The sequence below is a fragment of the Cherax quadricarinatus genome, chromosome 43, assembly GCF_038502225.1.
Source record: "Cherax quadricarinatus isolate ZL_2023a chromosome 43, ASM3850222v1, whole genome shotgun sequence".
In the NCBI taxonomy this organism is placed as follows: Eukaryota; Metazoa; Arthropoda; class Malacostraca; order Decapoda; family Parastacidae; genus Cherax; species Cherax quadricarinatus.
Genome location: NC_091334.1, coordinates 2,455,693 through 2,478,946, shown reverse-complemented (window position 1 = coordinate 2,478,946; position 23,254 = coordinate 2,455,693). Strand labels below are relative to the sequence as shown.

The following is a 23,254-nucleotide window of genomic DNA, read 5'->3' as shown; positions in this document are numbered from 1 at the left end:
ATGATGTAGGGCAAAATGACAGTAGTTTGTTGGATTATGTATTGGTAGATAAAAGACTGTTGAGTAGACTTCAGGATGTACATGTTTATAGAGGGGCCACAGATATATCAGATCACTTTCTAGTTGTAGCTACACTGAGAGTAAAAGGTAGATGGGATACAAGGAGAATAGAAGCATCAGGGAAGAGAGAGGTGAAGGTTTATAAACTAAAAGAGGAGGCAGTTAGGGTAAGATATAAACAGCTATTGGAGGATAGATGGGCTAATGAGAGCATAGGCAATGGGGTCGAAGAGGTATGGGGTAGGTTTAAAAATGTAGTGTTAGAGTGTTCAGCAGAAGTTTGTGGTTACAGGAAAGTGGGTGCGGGAGGGAAGAGGAGCGATTGGTGGAATGATGATGTGAAGAGAGTAGTAAGGGAGAAAAAGTTAGCATATGAGAAGTTTTTACAAAGTAGAAGTGATGCAAGGAGGGAAGAGTATATGGAGAAAAAGAGAGAGGTTAAGAGAGTGGTGAAGCAATGTAAAAAGAGAGCAAATGAGAGAGTGGGTGAGATGTTATCAACAAATTTTGTTGAAAATAAGAAAAATTTTTGGAGTGAGATTAACAAGTTAAGAAAGCCTAGAGAACAAATGGATTTGTCAGTTAAAAATAGGAGAGGAGAGTTATTAAATGGTGAGTTAAAGGTATTGGGAAGATGGAGGGAATATTTTGAGGAATTGTTAAATGTTGATGAAGATAGGGAAGCTGTGATTTCGTGTATAGGGCAAGGAGGAACAACATCTTGTAGGAGTGAGGAAGAGCCAGTTGTGAGTGTGGGGGAAGTTCGTGAGGCAGTAGGTAAAATGAAAGGGGGTAAGGCAGCCGGGATTGATGGGTTAAAGATAGAAATGTTAAAAGCAGGTGGGGATATAGTTTTGGAGTGGTTGGTGCAATTATTTAATAAATGTACTGAAGAGGGTAAGGTACCTAGGGATTGGCAGAGAGCATGCATAGTTCCTTTGTATAAAGGCAAAGGGGATAAAAGAGAGTGCAAAAATTATAGGGGGAGAAGTCTGTTGAGTATACCTGGCAAAGTGTATGGTAGAGTTATTATTGAAAGAATTAAGAGTAAGACGGAGAATAGGATAGCAGATTAACAAGGAGGCTTTAGGAAAGGTAGGGGGTGTGTGGACCAGATGTTTACAGTGAAACATATAAGTGAACAGTATTTAGATAAGGCTAAAGAGGTCTTTGTGGCATTTATGGATTTGGAAAAGGCGTATGACAGGGTGGATAGGGGGGCAATGTGTCAGATGTTGCAGGTGTATGGTGTAGGAGGTAGGTTACTGAAAGCAGTGAAGAGTTTTTACGAGGATAGTGAGGCTCAAGTTAGAGCATGTAGGAAAGAGGGAAATTATTTCCTAGTAAAAGTAGGCCTTAGACAAGGATGTGTGATGTCACCGTGGTTGTTTAATATATTTATAGATGGGGTTGTAAGAGAAGTAAATGCGAGGGTCTTGGCAAGAGGCGTAGAGTTAAAAGATAAAGAATCACACATAAAGTGGGAGTTGTCACAGTTGCTCTTTGCTGATGACACTGTGCTCTTGGGAGATTCTGAAGAGAAGTTGCAGAGATTGGTGGATGAATTTGGTAGGGTGTGCAAAAGAAGAAAATTGAAAGTGAATACAGGAAAGAGTAAGGTTATGAGGATAACAAGAAGATTAGGTGATGAAAGATTGGATATCAGATTGCAGGGAGAGAGTATGGAGGAGGTGAATGTATTCAGATATTTGGGAGTGGACGTGTCAGCGGATGGATCTATGAAAGATGAGGTGAATCATAGAATTGATGAGGGGGAAAAGGGTGAGTGGTGCACTTAGGAGTCTGTGGAGACAGAACTTTGTCCTTGGAGGCAAAGAGGGGAATGTATGAGAGTGTAGTTTTACCAATGCTCTTATATGGGTGTGAAGCATGGGTGATGAATGTTGCAGCGAGGAGAAGGCTGGAGTCAGTGGAGATGTCATGTCTGAGAGCAATGTGTGGTGTGAATATAATGCAGAGAATTCGTAGTTTGGAAGTTAGGAGGAGGTGCGGGATTACCAAAACTGTTGTCCAGAGGGCTGAGGAAGGGTTGTTGAGGTGGTTCAGACATGTGGAGAGAATGGAGCGAAACAGAATAACTTCAAGAGTGTATCAGTCTGTAGTGGAAGGAAGGCGGGGTACGGGTCGGCCTAGGAAAGGTTGGAGGGAGGGGGTAAAGGAGGTTTTGTGTGCGAGGGGCTTGGACTTCCAGCAGGCATGCGTGAGCGTGTTTGATAGGAGTGAATGGAGACAAATGGTTTTTAATACTTGACGTGCTGTTGGAGTGTGAGCAAAGTAACATTTATGAAGAGGTTCAAGGAAACCGGCAGGCCGGACTTGAGTCCTGGAGATGGGAAGTACAGTGCCTGCACTCTGAAGGAGGGGTGTTAATGTTGCAGTTTAAAAACTGTAGTGTAAAGCACCCTTCTGGCAAGACAGTGATGGAGTGAATGATGGTGAAAGTTTTTCTTTTTCGGGCCACCCTGCCTTGGTGGGAATCGGCCAGTGTGATAATAAAAAAAAAAAAATAAAATGTGTAGCCTAGCCTCCCTTAACAAAGAAAGCAGCAGAGAATTAGTACCTCTTAACAAAGGTAGCAGCAAAGCAACAATACCTATAAACAAAGGAAGCAGCAAAGCAACAATACCTATAAACAAAGGAAGCAGCAAAGTAATAGTACCTCTTAACAAAGGAAGCAGCAAAGCAATAGTACCTCTTAACAAAGGAAGCAGCAAAGCAATAGTACCTCTTAAAGGAAGCGGCAGAGCAATAGTACCTCTTAACAAAGGAAGCAGCAAAGCAATAGTATCTCTTAACAAAGGAAGCAGCAGAGCAATAGTACCTCTTAACAAAAGAAGCAGCAAAGCAATAGTACCTCTTAACAAAGGAAGCAGCAAAGCAATAGTATCTCTTAACAAAGGAAGCAGCAGAGCAATAATATCTCTTAACAAAGGAAGCAGCAGAGCAACAGACCCTCTTAAAGGAAGCAGCAGAGCAATAAACCCTCTTAACAAAGGAAGCAGCAGAGCAATAATACCTCTGAACAAAGGAAGCAGCAGAGCAATAATACCTCTTAACAAAGGAAGCAGCAGAGCAATAGTACCTCTTAACAAAGGAAGTGGCAGAGCAATAGTACCTCTTAACAAAGGAAGCAGTAGAGCAATAGTACCTCTTAACAAAGGAAGCAGCAAAGCAATAGTACCTCTTAACAAAGGAAGCAACAGAGCAATAATACCTCTTATCAAAGGAAGCAGCAGAGCAACAGACCCTCTTAAAGGAAGCAGCAGAGCAACAGACCCTCTTAAAGGAAGCAGCAGAGCAATAAACCCTCTTAACAAAGGAAGCAGCAGAGCAATAATACCTCTTAACAAAGGAAGCAGCAGAGCAATAATACCTCTTAACAAAGGAAGCAGCAGAGCAATAATATCTCTTAACAAAGGAAGCAGCAGAGCAACAGACCCTCTTAACCCTTTCAGGGTTGGTGCCGTACTAGTACAGCTTGAACGCCAGGGTTGGTGCCGTACTAGTACGCATAAATTCTAGTGCCTTCAAATCTAGCAAGAGAAAGCTGGTAGGCCTACATATGAAAGAATGGGTCTACGTGGTCAGTGTGCGCTGTATAAAAAAAATCCTGCAGCACAGTGCATAATGAGAAAAAAAAAACTCCAACCATGTTTTTGGTTTAAAACAGCGACTTTCCAGTGTATTTTCGTATGCTATTTATGGTTGTATTCTAGTTTTCTTGGTCTCGTTTTATAGAATGGAAGACAAATTACAGAAATCGAGATGATTTTGATTGGTTTCACAATGAAAAGTACCTTGAAATTGAGCTCAAAATAATAGAAATGTTAAATTTTTGCCCAAGTTCAAAGGTAAACAAATCATGCCATGCGTCCAATACATATCAACTGGTGAGTCTAATATTCTTTCACAAGTGCGCTGATATTATTTATACCATTTCTAGACCATTTCTACACTAATGCAGTAGTCTGCATAACATAAATCTCTTTTTTTTTTTTTTTTGAGAATAAAAATTCAAAGTGGAAAGCAAAAGAAATGTAACAGAGGCCTGGGGATGTGAGTAATGAACAGAGGAAATGTTATTTTAGTGCCAGGAATGTCTTATCTTGTTTATTCTGGACCCTATTTGGAAATTGGTATCTTTTGAAATTTGTGTGAAATTGGCAAAATTGCCAATTTCTGATCACTTTATTGGATAGTTGAAATTGGTAAATGAGTGGTTTTTTGTACTAATTCGATAGAAAAAATGGAGTTCTAGCGAAATAGGTATGATTTTTGTTGAGTGGTACATGGGAATTAGCTGAAAATAGGGCTCCAAGTGCAAGAAATCGCCGATGCGTAAACATCGTCGAGACCACTAACTTCGCGAGAGCATAATTCTGTAAGTTTTCAATCAAATTTCATCATTTTGGTGTCATTATGATCGGGAAAAGATTCTCTATCATTTCATAAGAAAAATACTATTTTTTTTTCTGAAAAATTTCAGACCCTGAGAACAAGTTTAGGAGAGGGCCTGCCGATCCTGAAAGGGTTAAAGGAAGCAGCAGAGCAATAGACCCTCTTAACCCTTTCAGGGTCCAGAGGCCAAATTCAAAGTGTGCACCAGGGTCTAAGAATTTTCAAAAAATAATTTTGTTATTTTTTCTTGTGAAATGGTGGAGAATCTTTTTCTGAAGGTAATAAAACAAAAACTACGAGATTTGATGGAAACTTGACGAAATTATGCTCTCGCAAATTTTGATGTGTCGGCGATATTTACGCATCGGCAATTTAGCCTACTTTGACTCCCATTTTAGGCCAATTACAGTATTCCAGTCAACCAAATACTTAGCTATTTCACTAGTATTACTTCTATCAATTGAGCACAAGAAATCGCCAAGTCAACTGTTTCAACAACAATATAAAGTGACCGGAAATTGGTAATTTGGCCAATTTAACGCAAAGTTTAAAATATTCCAATTTCAAAATACGGTCCAGAATAAACAATGCAGGCATTCCTGGCACTAAACTAACATTTTCTCTGTTCATTAGTTATGTTTTCAGGCTTTGCAAATGAATTTCATTTTGATTTTTTATTCACATAATGAATTTTTATTCAAACCAAAAAATAGAAGATTTACTGTTATGCAATACTGTAATAATTATATAAATAATATCACCACATTTGTGAATGTATATTAGACCCACCAGCTGTCATGTATAAGATTTGTGAGGTCATTTGTCAACTCTTGAACATCGGCAAAAATTTAACATTTCCGCTACTTTGAGCTCGGTTTCAAGCCATTTCCAGTAATAAAACCAATCAAAATCATCTCTATTTCTATAGTATATTGTCCATTCTATCAAATGAGACCAAGAAATTGCAAATACAACTATAAGAAACATACGAAAAAACACTGCAAATTCGCTGTTTTAACAAAAAATTACAGACAGTTTTTTTCCTCTCATTATGCACTGTGTGCTGCAGGATTTGTTTTATGTGGTGCACACATACCACATAGATGTATTCTCTCATATCTAGTCCCAAATTTATTGCTCACAGCTTATCAGAGTGAGCTGAGCTCATGGCGTAGATCTACGGTTTGGACCCTCAACGTAAAGCCGTAGATCTACGGCACGGACCCTGAAAGGGTTAACAAAGGAAGCAGCAGAGCAATAGACCCTCTTAAGAAAGCAAGCAGCAGGTCATTAGTAAAACAATACCGACCAGCAGCACCAACATTACACATTTTAAAAATCTTTGAAAGGGTTCTGAGACACCAATTACTGACTTTATGGGGAAACATGAGATACATAAACTAGGTTAATATAACTTTAGATCTTATCATAACTATTATATCATTATGACAAAAATTATGGAAACCTATGAAAGAAAATAAAGCATTCATGTAATCTATACAGATTCTACAAAAGAATTATTTCTATAAAAGCCCAGTTTACAAATTATACAATAAATACTTAATGGATATTTTCAGGTTTTTCAGTTAAATCAGGATCAAAAACCAACTGTATATTATCATTATTATTACAATTAGGGTTATACAGCAAAACTAACTGTAATTAAGTACAATCTCTGTAATGATTATATATAATAAGCAATTCATCATGGAGACAAATGGATTTTGGGACTTTATGAGCTAGTGAAGTGTGAGCAGGGTAATATTTTGTGAAGGAATTCAGGGAAACCATTCAGGTGGACGAGTCCTGAAGGTGGGAAGTACAATGCCTGCACTGCAATGCCTCTGTAAAGGCAGTGATTGTGTGTGAATGATGGTGAAAGTGTTTCTTTTTTGGGTCACCTGCCTCAGTGGGAGATAACCAACATGTTAAAAAAAAAAAAAATATTATTTATAATGTGTAACTGAATGAAAATTTTTTCTCTAACATGTGTCAGGTGCAGGTTTGATTAGCCAGTTCAACACCTGGTATTAAAGTGTGTGTATATACACTATTAAAGAACAACAAGGCACAATACCATGACTGGAACAACATACAAATAACCCGCACGCAGGAGAAAGAATCTTATAACGGCATTTCAGTCCGACTTGGACCTCTGACTTGTCACACTGACTAGTCAATGGTCCAAGTTGAGTTGAAATGCTGTCATAAGCTTCTTCCTCTTACACACTATTAAGTGCTGAAGATTCACTTATTCATTACCATGGTAATATACAGAAGCAACCCCCACTTTTCCACTCATGGCCAAATTTGTTTTACCATATTAACCACCAAGGGATTACAAAGACCAATTTCAAAAGAAAGGTATGTTTTGTGAATATACCAAAGTGTGCTACGCCTTAAATAAATAAAACAACTGCTCAGACACCCTAAGGCAATTTTTTTTGTTATGTGTGTGGTGCTGACTCTGTACAGGGCAATTTTAAAATTCAAGCAGGACCCTCAGAATGGGCAATCAGAAAAAAAGCATCAGTGTGGAAACATTATTACACATTTCAGCAGTACACCTATCTCTTCTGAAACAGATAAACAAAAAAAAAACATAAATGGCCAAGTCTGTAGCAAAAATCAATGAATGATAAGTTACAAATGTACCTAGTCTGTGAGAAGGGATTATGCAAAATTAATTTTTTGTTTTTAACAAACCAGCTGTCTCTCACTGAGGCAGGGTGACCCAAAAAAAGAAAAAAACACTTTCACGCTCGCTCACTACATCACCGTCTTGCCAGAGGGACACCAATACTACAGTTCAAAACTGCATAGAACCCTACTCATCATTCTTTAGAGAGATGGAGTGGGCTAGGCAAAAAAATGCATGGAAAAAACTGCCTTAGGGCATTTCCCTACCAGATATACAAAATAAGCAATTACTGTTTACATATATATCAAAGTTAAATAATTTCCTCACCTGAAATCAATACAGTGTGCCACAGCCAAGGTGAGAGGGAGGTGGAAAACCAGCAGCTGCACAGAAGAGAATCTTAGTAGTAAGAAGAATCATTTCAATACCTTACAGTACAGCTGACTTGCAAAGCTATGCAGTACTCTGAAGTATAGTATCTATTTCCACAAAACTTTCAACTATCATACTGTTTTCGTCAAGTTAGCTAGTCTATATCTACTGTTAAAACATAAGCTGTTACTTGCATTAAAGCAGGTAGTCCTGTGTAGAACATACATATTGGTCACAGTCCACCTTAGTATACAATGTTGTAAGGCTCAACTGCAACACTGAAAGCATACACCTAGAGTATACAGTACTAAATACATGATCACACCTAAAAATTCTACATCTTACTCTAACTACTAACCCGTGTTAAACAGCTTTGCAATGTCCACAAAAAATATACAGAAAATATATACAACAAAATGCTGAGGTAATGAATTTCAAAAGTGGACAACAGTAAACACAAGGCATCCTGATGACAAAAAATATACAATGATAACATACTTCCCCAGATATCTATCCATTCAACAGGTTTACTCTATTTTCAACTACAGTACATGGGAAAGACTATACAGTGTACACTAAAATGACAAGAAAAAATAAAAAGTAAGATATAAGAGTAACAACCAACTGATTAGTTTGAGCAAAAACACGAGATTTATTTAACATTTTTATATACAGAAGGTTAACAGACGTTTATATAAAATACTAATTATAACATCTATTAACTCCCTTGAATAAATCCAGGTAAAAGTTAGATAATTTAAACATATGATACTAGTACTGTAGTTTAACCCCTTGACTGTCGCAACCCCCAATCCTGAGGTGTCTCCTGGTGTTGCAAAATTTAAAAAAAAAAAATTTATTTTTTCTTGTGAAATGATAGAGAATCTTTTCCCGATTGTAATGACACTAAAAACATGAAATTTGATGGAAAACTGATGGAATTACGCTCTCGCGAAGTTAGTGACCTCGGCGATATTTACAAATCGGCGATTTTGCCCACTTTGAGCCCTATTTTCGGCTAATTCCATTGTTCCAGTCGGCCAAACTCATAACTATTTTTTTAGAAATCCATTTTTTTTCTATCGATTGAGTACAAGAAACTGCCCATTTACCGATTTCAACTACCCAATAACGTGGTCAGAAATTTGCAATTTGGCCAATTTCACGAAAATTAAAAAATGTGAATTTCAAAATAAGGTCCAGAATAAACAATGCAGACATTCCTGGCTCTAAAATAACATTTTCTGTGTTCATCAGTCACGTCTCCAAGCCCCTCTGATATTACTCTTGCTTTCTATTTTGAATTTTTATTCAAACAAAAAATAGAAGATTTACTGTTATGCAGACTACTGCAATACTGTAATAATTGTATAAATAACATCAACCCATTCATGACTGCATATTAGAATGGCTAGTTGGACATTTATTGGACAATGACATCATTTGTTTACTTTTGAACATCGGCAAAAATCAAACATTTCCCCTACTTTGAGCTCCATATCCAGGTTCTTTTTATAGTAAAATCAATCAAAATCACCTATATTTCTATAATATGTTTTCCATTCTATCAAATGAGACCAAGAAAACGAGAATACAACCATAAATACTATACGAAAATAGACCACAAAGTCGGCATTTTAATTAAAAAAAAACGGTCAGTTTTTTTTTTCTCATTATACACTGCATGCTCCAGGATTTTTTTTATATGGTGCACACTGACCATACAGACCCATTCTCTCACATGTGGGCCTACCAGCTTTCTCCTGCTTGATTTGAAGCTGCTAGAATTTATGAGTATATATACGTCCAACACAGTACTTCGTAAGACGTATATATACGACCTCGACAGTCAAAGGGTTAATACCTTGACATGCATAAAATAACATACATAAAAGGAAAAAAAAAAAAAGGAAGTTTTTAAAAATTACAGGGAAATAAGCCTACTGAGCATACCAGGTAAAGTGTATGGTAGAGTTATTAGTGAAAGAATTAGAGGTAAGACAGAGAGCAGGATCACATATCAACAGGGAGGCTTTAGAATGGGTAGGGGATGTGAAGACCAAGTGTTTACATTGAAGCAGTATATAAGTAAACAATATCTAGATAAAGGTAAAGAAGTGTTTGTGGTTTTAGAAAAGACATATGATAGGGTGGATAGGAGAGCAATATGGCAGAAGTTGCAAGTGTATGGAATAGGTAGTCAAGTTAATAAATGCAGTAAAGAGTTTTTATGAGCATAGTGAGGCTCAGGTTAGTGTGTGTAGGGGAGAGGGAGATTATTTCCCAGTAACAGCAGTCCTTAGAGATACATGATGTCACCATGGCCATTTAACATATTTATAGATGGGGTTGTAAAAAAAGCAAATGCTTGCATGTTGGGGAGAGGGGTGGGATTAAATTATGGGGAATCAAATACACAAAATGGGAATTAACATAATTATTTTTTGCTGAGGATACTGTGCTTTTAGAAGATTCTGAAGAGAAGTTACCAAGGTTAGTGGATGAGTTTGGGATGGTGTGTAAAGGAAGAAAGTTGAAAGTGAACATAGATATGGCATGAGTAAGGTGATGAGGGTATCAAACGAGTTAGGTAAAGAAAAATTGGATATCAGATTGAAGGGAGGGAGAATGGAAGAAGTGAATGTGTTCAGATAGCTGGAAGTGGACATGTCGGCAGATGGGTTTATGAAGAACGAAGTAAACCACTGAATTGATGAAGGATATAAGGTAGGTGGTGTATTGAGATATTTGTGGAGACAAAAAACAGTATCCATGGAGGCAAAGAAGGAAATGTATGAGAGTATAGAGGTACCAACACTCTTACATGGATGTGAAGCATGGGGTGTGAATATTGCAGCGATAAAGAGGCTGGAGGTAGGGGAGATGTCATGCCTAAGGGCAATGTGTGGTGTAAATACTAGGTAGAAAATTTGTAATGTGGACATTAGGAGGTGCGGAGTTACTAAAAGTATTATTCAGAGGGCTGAGGAGGGGTTGTTGAGGTGGCTTGGTCATTTAGAGAGGATGGGGCAAAAATATACGACTTGGAGGGTGTATAAATCTGTGGTGGAGGAAGGAGGGGTAGGGTCATCCTAGGAAAGGATGGAGTGAGTAAAGGAGGTTTTGTGTTCAAGGGGCTTGGACATACAGCAGGCATGTGCGAGCGTGTTAAATAGGAGTAAATGGAGATGAATGATTTTTGGGACTTGATGAGCTGTTGGAGTGTGAGTAGGGTAATATTTTGTGAACAAATTCAGAGAAACCAGTTAGCCAGACTCAAGTCCTAGAGGTGAGAAGTACAATGCCTGCACTTTAAAGGAAGGGTTTGGGATATCTGCTATTTGGAGTGACATCTGAACTGTAATATCTGCATGCCTCTGCAAAACAGTGATAGTGTGAATGATGGTTAATGTGTTTCTTATTCAGGTTACCCTGCCTCATGGGAGATGGCCAGTGTTAAAAAAAAAAAAAAGAAAAAAGAAGATTCAAGAATGAGGTTCAATGTAAGGTGGATTACAAAAATTTTACTAATTAAGGAGCAAAACCTTTGTCATATAAAGTACATAGAAAAATATAAAGTGCAAATTATTAAAGAATAAAAATTTCTAGTACAGGAACATTATTACAATTGTATACTCATGGGAAAGCACTAAACCCATAAGGGTCATAGGCACTTAGGAATTTGAAGAATGGGGAGTACAAAGGTTTGATCTGAGGAAAGAAAGACTAGCTACAATTCTTTAGATCAAGAGCCACTCATCAGCAGCAAAGCCTACTCTTGTTCCTGACCTTCAACATACAAGGCACAGAATGATTCTCTGATTGTCTGAGGGAGGGGGAGGGAAACATGCCTTATATGCCAGAAAATATGGTACTTTTTAGGGTACATTGCACTTACACTGTACCTCACTACATGCACAAAAAAGATCTAGCATAATAGATGTGCTTTTGAGTGATTTCATTGTTTACTAATATCACTAAGTACAGAGATCTCTTGGATGGGGAATAACACATTTGAGAATTTTAGCTTCATTACAGTTTTGTGGATTATTGCCACTCCTAGCAGGAGGGTTCTTTATGTGGGAAAAACTAGACTTGATGATATTACTGTACTATGTATCAAGATCATTAGGTGTCGCCATAGATGAGAATTGCACCCCAGCTGCTGCTTCAAAATGATGCAGCATATTCTATGCAACAGCAGGATCTTGTTCTTCAAAGACATCATTGCTGCAGCAAGTGAGATGGATTATCTATAGTGAATCCCCAGCAAAATTATTAGGGGTAAGTTCAGAAAACCAGGTTGAAATGAGTATGTTTCTGAGTTAATGATGGAATGACAAACTAATATTTCCAAATTACTGTAAACACTGGATGGAAAAGGGTTACCTGAAAAAAAGGCTAACTGGCTATAATTACACACAAAAGGAGGCATGTACAGCTGTACAATGAAGTACAATACAGATACTCCCAAGTTATGAACATCAGTTACAAACAACAACACAGTATTCACAAGCAAGGTCCATAAGAATAAATAAATGCAGTGAACACTCAAATAAAGCATACAAACTATTTACTCAAGTCTTTGACAGCATCTACAGTAGGCATCACAAATAAGCACGCACACATACAATTCACACAGAAAACAAAACTGCTTACCATAGTCTATTGTTTAAATTATATATACTGAAATATGTACATGTTCCTCGACTAAGCTAGTATTTCACCAAGATTACTTTTCCCCTGATGCACTACTCAAGTCATATAGCCACAGATAAAACTAACTTATGGAGTATAGAAAAGTCAATACCCTCCAACGCCTGCTTAATGGTACTTGAGATTTTAGGGTAGAGGACACATACATGACACAAAGCTGAAGCTTAATAAATTTCCAAATGCTTTCTATCAGATTCAAGTCCAATAAGTTTTCATGCAAGATGTTAAAGTATAGAAAAATCACATAATTTAGCCAATTCTTTAGGTCTTTGATAGTAAGGCAAGGGGCCCCATCTTTCTTTCAAAAGTTGTCCTGAAGCCTCTCATCTATCAAGTAAGTAGTCTGCTAAACACATACTGCATATGTTAATTTCATGAATGGTTTGTTGGGTCATATTTATATGGTTGAGATTGGTCAAGAATTATAAAAATAATACAAACTTTTCAGATCAATTCCAGAGGTTATATTATCCCAAAGTATATTAATGTTTTGTTTATGGACTCGTATATAGTACATGCCTAAAAATGTCTGCTTTAACATAATTACTGAATAGTAACAGCTGGAATGTGACTTTTACCTGGAAAAAACCATATGCATACGTCAAGGACCCTGGAAGATAACTTCTATTTACAAAGGTCCCCCAGGCAAACACAACTCCTATGTGACCTTCAATTACTTCCCCCACAAACCATGGACCTGCAAGTAATAATAAAAATTAGATAGAGTTACTGCATTAATTAAATGTTAATATGCTAAATTTCAAGGTCTAAATAATGTACATATTCTGTTTACACCTACCATCCAACTTACGACCGAACATGGTTCCAACTAACTGGTCGTAAGTCTAAATGGACCTAAGTCGAACCTTACTACTGAATATCAACATCACATTATTGTAATGATTTTATTTTATTGTTTTATTTTGGTATTTCATTTTTTACTTTACTTTTTATACTGTTAGTACTGTATTTTATACAGTAAAGCTTAGGAGAAACACTGTGTACAACACAAACAGTTGTTTATTTCCCAGAACACTTGCATACAAAACATGGTCGTAAGTCAGATGGTAGGTGTATTTCAATATACAGTACACTACTGTATAAACATTTAAAAATACACCAGAAATGTTATAAATGGTGCAAAGGTGACCTTAAAACAATGTCAAAGGTTGTTGACACAAACCCACTACCATTATAGTATGGTCCTCACTTAGCGACGAATTCGTTTAATGACGTGTCTTAGGAACGGAACTCCATCGTTAAATGAGAGGCTGTATTATCCTAACATCACATGACTTCGAAAAGGTGATAAATGACATGCCCATGCACTCTGCCCCAGGCTCAGACTCGTGGAACTCCACAAAAGGAGCAGTAAAGCAATAGCTAAGAACTACAGGCTGGTAGCACTAACATCTCATAACATAAAAATCTTTGAAAGGGTTCTAAGATGCAAGATCACCACTCATCTAGATACCCATCAGTTGCACAACCCAGGGCAACACTGGTTTAGAGCAGGTTGCTCATGCCTGTCCCAACTACTGGACCACTTTGACAGGGTCCTCAGTGCTCTTAAAGACAAAAAAAAAAAAACGCAGATGTAGTATACACAGACTTTGTGAAAGCCTTCGACAAGCGTGTGACCATGGTGTAATACTGCACAAAATGCATGGTAAAGGAATAACAGGAAAAGTTGGTAGATGGATCTATAATTTCCTAACAAATAGAACACAAATAGGAGTAAACTGCTACTGTGAAAAGCTCTGTTCCACAAGGCACAGTACTGGCTCCCATCCTATTCCTCAATCTGACAAAGACAGGGATGTAAGCCACAGCACCGTGTCTTCTTTTACAGATGACACCCAAATTTGCATGACAGTGTCCTCCACTGAAGACACTGCAAGACTCTGGCAGACATCAACCAAATCCTTAAATGGGTCGCACAGAAAACAATATGAAGTTCAATGAAGAGAAATTTCAATTTCTCCGATATGGAAAACACGAGGAAATTAAAACTATATCGGAGTATAAAACAAATTCCAACCACACAACAGAGAAAAACTAATGTAAAGGACCTGGAAGTGATAATGTCAGAGGGTCTCACTTTCAAAGACCACAACATTGTATCTACTGCATCTGATAGAAAAATGAAAGGATGGATAATTAGAACCTTCAAAACTAGGGATGCCAAGCCCATGATGACTCTTAAGATCGCTTGTTTTATCTAGGCTGGAATAATGTTGCACACTAACAGTGCCTTTCAAGGCAGGTGAAACTGCTGACCTAGAAAATGTACAGAGAACCTTCACGGCACACATATGTATGATAACACATCTAAATTACTGGGAATGGTTGAAGTTCCTCAACTTGTATTACTTGGAATGCAAGCAACAAAGGTACATGATTATATACACTTGGAAAATCCTAGAGGGATTAGTACCAAATCTGCATATGAAAATCACTCCCTATGAAAGAAAAACACACACACTTCATACGGCAAGGGTCCGGGTTCAATTCCTTGTGAGGGTAGAAACACTGGGCATGTTTCTTTACACCAGCTGTCTATGTTCCCCATCAGTAAAATGGGTACCTGAGTGTTAGTTGACTGGTGCGAGTCGCATCCTGGGACAAAACTGACCTAATTTGCCGGAAAAGCTCTGCATAATAAGCGGCTTTCTATGTAGTAGTATGTCATTGATGTCAGCTAGGCCTGTATACCTTGTACATGAACTTGTAGAAATAAAGATATAATCAATTACAGTGGTCCCTTGACTTAAGAGTTTAATTCATTCCATGACTGAGCTCTTAACACAATTTGCTCGTACAGTAGGGCCCCACTTATACAACGGGTTAGGTTCCAGGCTGTCGCCGGAAAGCAGACATTGCCGGAAGGCAGAACGCCATTTTTTCCATTTATAAATGCATATAAATGCCAGACAACAAGTTTACACTAAATTATATTAAGTTAGTAATAGAACTAGGCATTAAAAACACACAAAGTAAAATACAGTCACAGTAAATTCATTACTTACCTTAAAGTATTTGTAATCTTAATGTAGGGAAAGAGGTGAGTAGTACTTATTTGTAGGAATTCAGGTGCAGGTAGCCCAGGTGTAGGTAGCCCTGGCTCCCCGTCTCATACTTAATATACGATATTTAAAACATCCCAGAGAGGTAAAATACACATACAGTACACTCATTATTTACCTTAAAATATGTGTAGTCTTAATATAGGAAGAGAGGGGAGTAGTATTTATTTGTAGGAAGTCAGTGTAGGTAGCCAGTAGGTGTAGCCCGCCTGGGCTACACCTACCGGCTACCTACACTGTGGCCCAGAGCCATATTTTAACATCGACATGCCTTGTTCACTGAATTTAATCATTTGTAACAACTACCTTTAGATACTATCATAAACGAAGGTAGAAGTAATGAATAATTCATGCCGAAAATTGTAAACAAAAGCGGAGTGAGGGAGTGGCTGGGCCAAACGCAGATTCATACACGTTTCCTCTGATGGCTGAGCAGAGAAAACGTAATGTTGTCCCTCCACCCGGCTACCACACAGGTCCACAAGTATTATTATCAGAACATACACAAAATATGCAATAAATGCCAGACAACAAGTTTACACTAACTTATATTAAGTTAGCAATAGAAATAGGCATTAAAAACACAATAAAAGGTAAGATACACACAGAGAATACTTATTACTTACCTTAAAATATTAATATTAATGTGTGAGAGGTAAGTGGCAGGGTGTTTATTGAATAAAATCAGAATGGCACACCATCATCCTCTAACTTGGCACTTAAAGCAAGAGGCTTACGACTTCTCTTTTTATCACAGCTAACCTTGGACACCATCGTCAATGAGAACCAACTAGTTAATGAAAGAGTAAACGAGAGAGAGAACGAGATACAGAGTTGAGACAATGTAAGAGCACAAACTGAACAGGTAGTGGACGATCACTTGGTCAGGCGAAATAAATGTGTATTAATATGTGTCTACTTTTAGTTCATTCACGTCCATTTGTAAGAGTTTGTAAAACATTTACCTCAATATTTTTTTTATTATAATAATAATTACCTCACAATACAAATACTCTTACATTGTGTACAAGTTAGTTCAGAATGAACAAACAGCAACACACCATGTTTAGAGTGAAAGAAGATAATAATAATAATAATAATAATAATAATAATAATAATAATAATAATAATAATATTATTATTATTATTAATAATAAAAATATTATTATTATTATTATTATTATTATTATTATTATTATTGCTGTTGTTATTATAAAAAGCACTAAACCCACAAGGGTCATGAATTGCTATATATAGAGTAAAGGCATACGAAAAGAATATTTTTCTACAGTTATCCCCCAGTTTGACTAGAGAAAACGTAATTCTTCCGACACTACCTACACAGCTGCTTTGTAAATAAGTCTCATATTTACATCAATTTTTATTCTGAGTGTATGAATCATGTTTACATGCTATGTCATGGGTTTCATATATAATTTTGGGGAAAATATCATAGATGGATTAATGAAAATGCCTATATTGATGTAAAATAAGACATTTAGTGTGCCCAAGAGTGATTATTATTACGTAGTATTGGCGTCATGAGTAGAGAGAGATTTAGCGATTTTAATGTGTACCTGTACACCAGCACAGTGTGTAAGTATACATGTATTTAGGTACAGGTACACATAAGTATAATTATCAGAGTACAGTAGGGCCCCGCTTTACGGCGTTTCACTTTACGGCGTTCCGCTAATACGGTCATTTCAAATTATGACCAAAACTCGCTATACGGCTCCCCCCACCTGACTTTCTAATACGGTCACCGCGCCCCACCCTGTTTGTTTACACTCTTCGTGAGCTCAGTAAGCACTAAGTCTCTCCATTTTGTCTGGAAACTCCAAAATTTCAAATGTTTTTAAAAGTTATTTCATATTTTATATATTTTTTTTTTTTTTTTTTTTTTTAACAAGTCGGCCGTCTCCCACCGAGGCAGGGTGACCCAAAAAAGAAAGAAAATCCCCAAAAAGAAAATACTTTCATCATCATTCAACACTTTCACCACACTCGCACATTATCACTGTTTTTGCAGAGGTGCTCAGAATACAACAGTCTAGAAGCATACACATATAAAGATACACAACATATCCCTCCAAACTGCCAATATCCCAAACCCCTCCTTTAAAGTGCAGGCATTGTACTTCCCATTTCCAGGACTCAAGTCCGACTATATGAAAATAATTTTATATATACTCTGATAATTATACTTATGTATACCTGTACCTAAATAAACTTACATACTGTGCTGGCATGCAGGTACACATTAAAATCGGTAAGTGTCTTATGTCTCCAGACGTCATATTAGTAATGATAATAATCATCGAGTCATTTAAATGTCGTATATTACGTTAATATACACATTTTCATTAATGCATCTATGATATTTTTTTCATAATAATATAATAAACACGATGCATAACATATAAATAAGATAAATACACCCCACAGTAGAATAAATAAACATAAATGTGAGATGTGGTAGCAGACGACTTGCACAAGTGACGCCATATTAGAAATGATAATAATAATAATAATAACAATACTCACCGAGTCTCATTAAATGTCGTATATTACGTTAATATACACATTTTCATTAATCCATCCATGATATTTTTTTCAAAATTATATAATAAACACGATACATAACATAAAAAGATGATAAATACACCCCACAATAGAATAAATAAACATAAATATAAGATGTGGGAGCCAGATAACTTGTACAAGTGACGGCAAGAATAACATTTTCTCTAATCTAACATAAGAGAAAATGTGTTACTGGGGGTAACTGTAGAAAATTATTCCTTTTGTATGTATGTAAGTTTATTCAGGTATACACAAATACAGTTACATAGATTATCATACATAACAACATATGTGTAGAGAACCTAGGATAACCCAAAAAAGTCAGACAGAGTGACTTATTTCCATTGCCTTCACTCAGAGCTTCATTTCTTCTCAAAATGGTGTTACATGAGAATGGGAGTGTTCTTCTTTATTAATTCTACCGTATCAATGTAGAGACAACCTGTACACAATGTAACTTGTACACAAACCAGACATGTACACTGTTTACAAAACTTACGTTCGCCTGGTTTGTTTACATAACTCTGCGCCTGTCCCCTCTCATGTACTCATTCTTTCTCTCTCTCATTTATTCGTTTTATCTCATTTACTTACTCCTGACCCTACATTAAGACTACAAATATTTTAAGGTAAGTAATGAGTGAACTGTATATACATTTTATCGCTCTGGGATGCTTAAATATCATAGAATATATGTGTGGGTGGGTTGGCCTGGTATGGTAGCCCGGCTGACTACCATACATACCACACTTGATTTTTTACAATAAATACTACTCATCTCACCCTATATTTTAAGGTAAGTAATGAGTGAACTGTATATACATTTTATTGCTCTGGGATGCTTAAATATCATAGAATATATGTGTGGGTGGGGTGGCCTGGTATGGTAGCCCGGCTGACTACCATACATACCACACTTGATTTTTTACAATAAATACTACTCATCTCACCCTATATTTTAAGGTAAGTAATGAGTGAACTGTATATACATTTTATTGCTCTGGGATGCTTAAATATCATAGAATAGTATGTGTGAGTGGGGTGGCCTGGTAAGGTAGCCTGGCTGATTGCCATACATACCACACTTGATTTCTTACAATAAGTACTACTTGTCTCACCCTAGATTAAGACTACAAATATTTTAAGGTAAGTAATGAGTGCACTATGTGTGTATTGTACTTTTTTATTGTTTTTTGATGCCTGGTTCTATTGCTAACTTAATATATGTTAGTGTAAACTTGTTATCTAGTGTTTGTATGCATTTATAAGTGGAAAAAAAAGGGTGTTCCACTTTACGGCGGTTTCTGCTTTATGGCGGTAGCCTGGAACCTAACCTGCCGTATAAGTGGGGCCCTGCTGTACATATAAAATATGCAGTAACTTTAAAACATTTGAAATTTTGCAAAGTTACCTGACATAATAGATGTGGTCACGGAAAATGTAAACAAACTGGGTGGGAGCGCCGTATTTGAAAGACCGCTTGCCGTATAGCAAATTTTGGTCATAATTTGACATCGCCGTATTAGCGGAATGCCGTAAGGTGAAACGCCGTAAAGCGGGGCCTTACTGTACATCAAATCAACTTTCCTCACTAAAATTAACTGAAATGCCATTAATCCATTCCAGCCCCCCAAAAAACTACCCAATTTTTTTTGTTACAGGTTTTTTTTTTTTTTTTTTAAAAAAGTATTTATAAATAAGAAACAATTTTTGCCTTTTTTGCCAGGTCCCATGAATGTTTTAGAAATGCTGGAGTATATATGAAACTCCTTGAAGCACAGTCTAAGATGAGTGTCACTCCACTGTTGCACTGTCAGAAGTGGAGTGACATTTGATGATCATGCAATGCCTTGGCTTTATTTTTCACTATTACACATAAACATGCCTATCTGTGTTTCTGTCAATCTGTTTCTATCTGTTTTTGTCTATTTGTCTGTCTAGCTCTGTCTATGCTCATCTGTCTTCCTGTCTACCTGTGTTTCTGTCTTCCTGTCTCTCAACTTGTCTCTCTGTCTCAGAGAGAGCACTCATGAACCAACAGGTATTACACACAATGCAGAGTCGTCACGATTGATTTCTGAACAAGTGAAAATGTGTATTACCTGCCAGTTATGCTCATTATGCCTTATATCTACAAGCATAGTATAGCACCTTGTCTGGATTTTTTGGGTTATCCTAGGTAATTTACTATGTATAACCATACAGCTGAACCCCGAGTTTCGTAAGTCCTGAGTAACGTACGCTTCAAGTTTGGAACCGTTTTTTTTGGTTAAATTTTGTCCCGAGTTTCACACTGCGCCCTGTGTTTCGTACTGCATACCAGACCTGTCTGCCTGCCCGCACCTCCCCATGAGTGAACATCACATTATATACTAGGCATTTAAAGTACCCTAGAGTGATGAAATGCATATACAGTACACTCATTATTTACCTGAAAATATCTGTAGTCTTAATGGTCTTAACACAGGGTGCAAGGTGAATAGTAAGGTAGGTAGGCATCAAAGTGGTAGGTATGTAATCCCCATCTGGCTATCCCACTCACACATTATATACTAGGTTTTTAAAGTGCCCTAGAGCGATAAAATGCATATACAGTACACTCATTACTTCTTCTTTCAACAAACCGGGTGCATCCCAATGAAGCAGGGCATCCCAATGAAGCAGGGCAGCCCAAAAAGAAAAACGAAAGCTTCTCTTTTTCAACTTTAGTAATGTATACAGGAGAAGGGGCTACTAGCCCTGTGCTCCAGGCATTTTAGTCACCTCCTACGACACGCATGGCTTATGGAGGAAGAATTCTGTTCCGCTTCCCTATGGAGGCACTCATTACTTACCTTAAAATACTTGTAGTCTTAATGTAGACTGAGAGGTGAGTAAACAAGATGAGTACATGAGAGTGTAGAAGGTTCACTAAGTTTTGAAAACAAGCCAGTTGTTGCAGTTGTTGTTAGCAGTCTGGACACGAATGGTTTATGTTCACTCCGTCAAGCCGACTGGAAAAACATCTTGTATTTATGTTATTATTGTATTATTATCATCATTATTTAATAAATGTATGGAAGAGGGTAAGGTACCTAGGGATTGGCAGAGAGCATGCATAGTTCCTTTGTATAAAGGCAAAGGGGATAAAAGAGAGTGCAAAAATTATAGGGGGATAAGTCTGTTGAGTGAGATTTTGAGAGAGAGATTTTGGGAGATGTTAAGTGAATGTATAGGAGCCTTTGAACCAAGTGAGAGAGTAATTGTGGTAGGGGACTTGAATGCTAAAGTAGGAGAAACTTTTAGAGAGGGTGTGGTAGGTAAGTTTGGGGTGCCAGGTGTAAATGATAATGGGAGCCCTTTGATTGAACTTTGTATAGAAAGGGGTTTAGTTATAGGTAATACATATTTTAAGAAAAAGAGGATAAATAAGTATACACGATATGATGTAGGGCGAAATGACAGTAGTTTGTTGGATTATGTATTGGTAGATAAAAGACTGTTGAGTAGACTTCAGGATGTACATGTTTATAGAGGGGCCACAGATATATCAGATCACTTTCTAGTTGTAGCTACACTGAGAGTAAAAGGTAGATGGGATACAAGGAGAATAGAAGCATCAGGGAAGAGAGAGGTGAAGGTTTATAAACTAAAAGAGGAGGCAGTTAGGGTAAGATATAAACAGCTATTGGAGGATAGATGGGCTAATGAGAGCATAGGCAATGGGGTCGAAGAGGTATGGGGTAGGTTTAAAAATGTAGTGTTAGAGTGTTCAGCAGAAGTTTGTGGTTACAGGAAAGTGGGTGCAGGAGGGAAGAGGAGCGATTGGTGGAATGATGATGTAAAGAGAGTAGTAAGGGAGAAAAAGTTAGCATATGAGAAGTTTTTACAAAGTAGAAGTGATGCAAGGAGGGAAGAGTATATGGAGAAAAAGAGAGAAGTTAAGAGAGTGGTGAAGCAATGTAAAAAGAGAGCAAATGAGAGAGTGGGTGAGATGTTATCAACAAATTTTGTTGAAAATAAGAAAAAGTTTTGGAGTGAGATTAACAAGTTAAGAAAGCCTAGAGAACAAATGGATTTGTCAGTTAAAAATAGGAGAGGAGAGTTATTAAATGGAGAGTTAGAGGTATTGGGAAGATGGAAGGAATATTTTGAGGAATTGTTAAATGTTGATGAAGATAGGGAAGCTGTGATTTCGTGTATAGGGCAAGGAGGAATAACATCTTGTAGGAGTGAGGAAGAGCCAGTTGTGAGTGTGGGGGAAGTTCGTGAGGCAGTAGGTAAAATGAAAGGGGGTAAGGCAGCCGGGATTGATGGGATAAAGATAGAAATGTTAAAAGCAGGTGGGGATATAGTTTTGGAGTGGTTGGTGCAATTATTTAATAAATGTATGGAAGAGGGTAAGGTACCTAGGGATTGGCAGAGAGCATGCATAGTTCCTTTGTATAAAGGCAAAGGGGATAAAAGAGAGTGCAAAAATTATAGGGGGATAAGTCTGTTGAGTGTACCTGGTAAAGTGTATGGTAGAGTTATAATTGAAAGAATTAAGAGTAAGACGGAGAATAGGATAGCAGATGAACAAGGAGGCTTTAGGAAAGGTAGGGGGTGTGTGGACCAGGTGTTTACAGTGAAACATATAAGTGAACAGTATTTAGATAAGGCTAAAGAGGTCTTTGTGGCATTTATGGATTTGGAAAAGGCGTATGACAGGGTGGATAGGGGGGCAATGTGGCAGATGTTGCAAGTGTATGGTGTAGGAGGTAGGTTACTGAAAGCAGTGAAGAGTTTTTACGAGGATAGTGAGGCTCAAGTTAGAGTATGTAGGAAAGAGGGAAATTTTTTCCCAGTAAAAGTAGGCCTTAGACAAGGATGTGTGATGTCACCGTGGTTGTTTAATATATTTATAGATGGGGTTGTAAGAGAAGTAAATGCGAGGGTCTTGGCAAGAGGCGTGGAGTTAAAAGATAAAGAATCACACACAAAGTGGGAGTTGTCACAGCTGCTCTTTGCTGATGACACTGTGCTCTTGGGAGATTCTGAAGAGAAGTTGCAGAGATTGGTGGATGAATTTGGTAGGGTGTGCAAAAGAAGAAAATTAAAGGTGAATACAGGAAAGAGTAAGGTTATGAGGATAACAAAAAGATTAGGTGATGAAAGATTGAATATCAGATTGGAGGGAGAGAGTATGGAGGAGGTGAACGTATTCAGATATTTGGGAGTGGACGTGTCAGCGGATGGGTCTATGAAAGATGAGGTGAATCATAGAATTGATGAGGGAAAAAGAGTGAGTGGTGCACTTAGGAGTCTGTGGAGACAAAGAACTTTGTCCTTGGAGGCAAAGAGGGGAATGTATGAGAGTATAGTTTTACCAACGCTCTTATATGGGTGTGAAGCG

General features: G+C 37.4%; 1 protein-coding gene across 5 annotated transcripts in view; it reads right to left on the bottom strand.

Annotated features, from left to right (window-relative positions):
- LOC128694359 (transmembrane protein 62) overlaps positions 1–23,254 on the bottom strand; it is a 374,754-nt gene that overhangs the window by 49,572 nt on the left and 301,928 nt on the right. For 4 of the 5 annotated variants that reach the window (XM_070093499.1, XM_070093497.1, XM_070093500.1 and 1 more), the window contains 2 exons: positions 12,787–12,905; positions 7,448–7,503 (listed from right to left, as the gene is read on the bottom strand). In XM_070093499.1, the coding sequence (XP_069949600.1) occupies positions 7,448–7,503; positions 12,787–12,905 (175 nt within the window). The remainder of the gene's footprint in view (positions 1–7,447; positions 7,504–12,786; positions 12,906–23,254) is intronic. The other variant, XR_011393093.1, reaches the window with a different exon arrangement.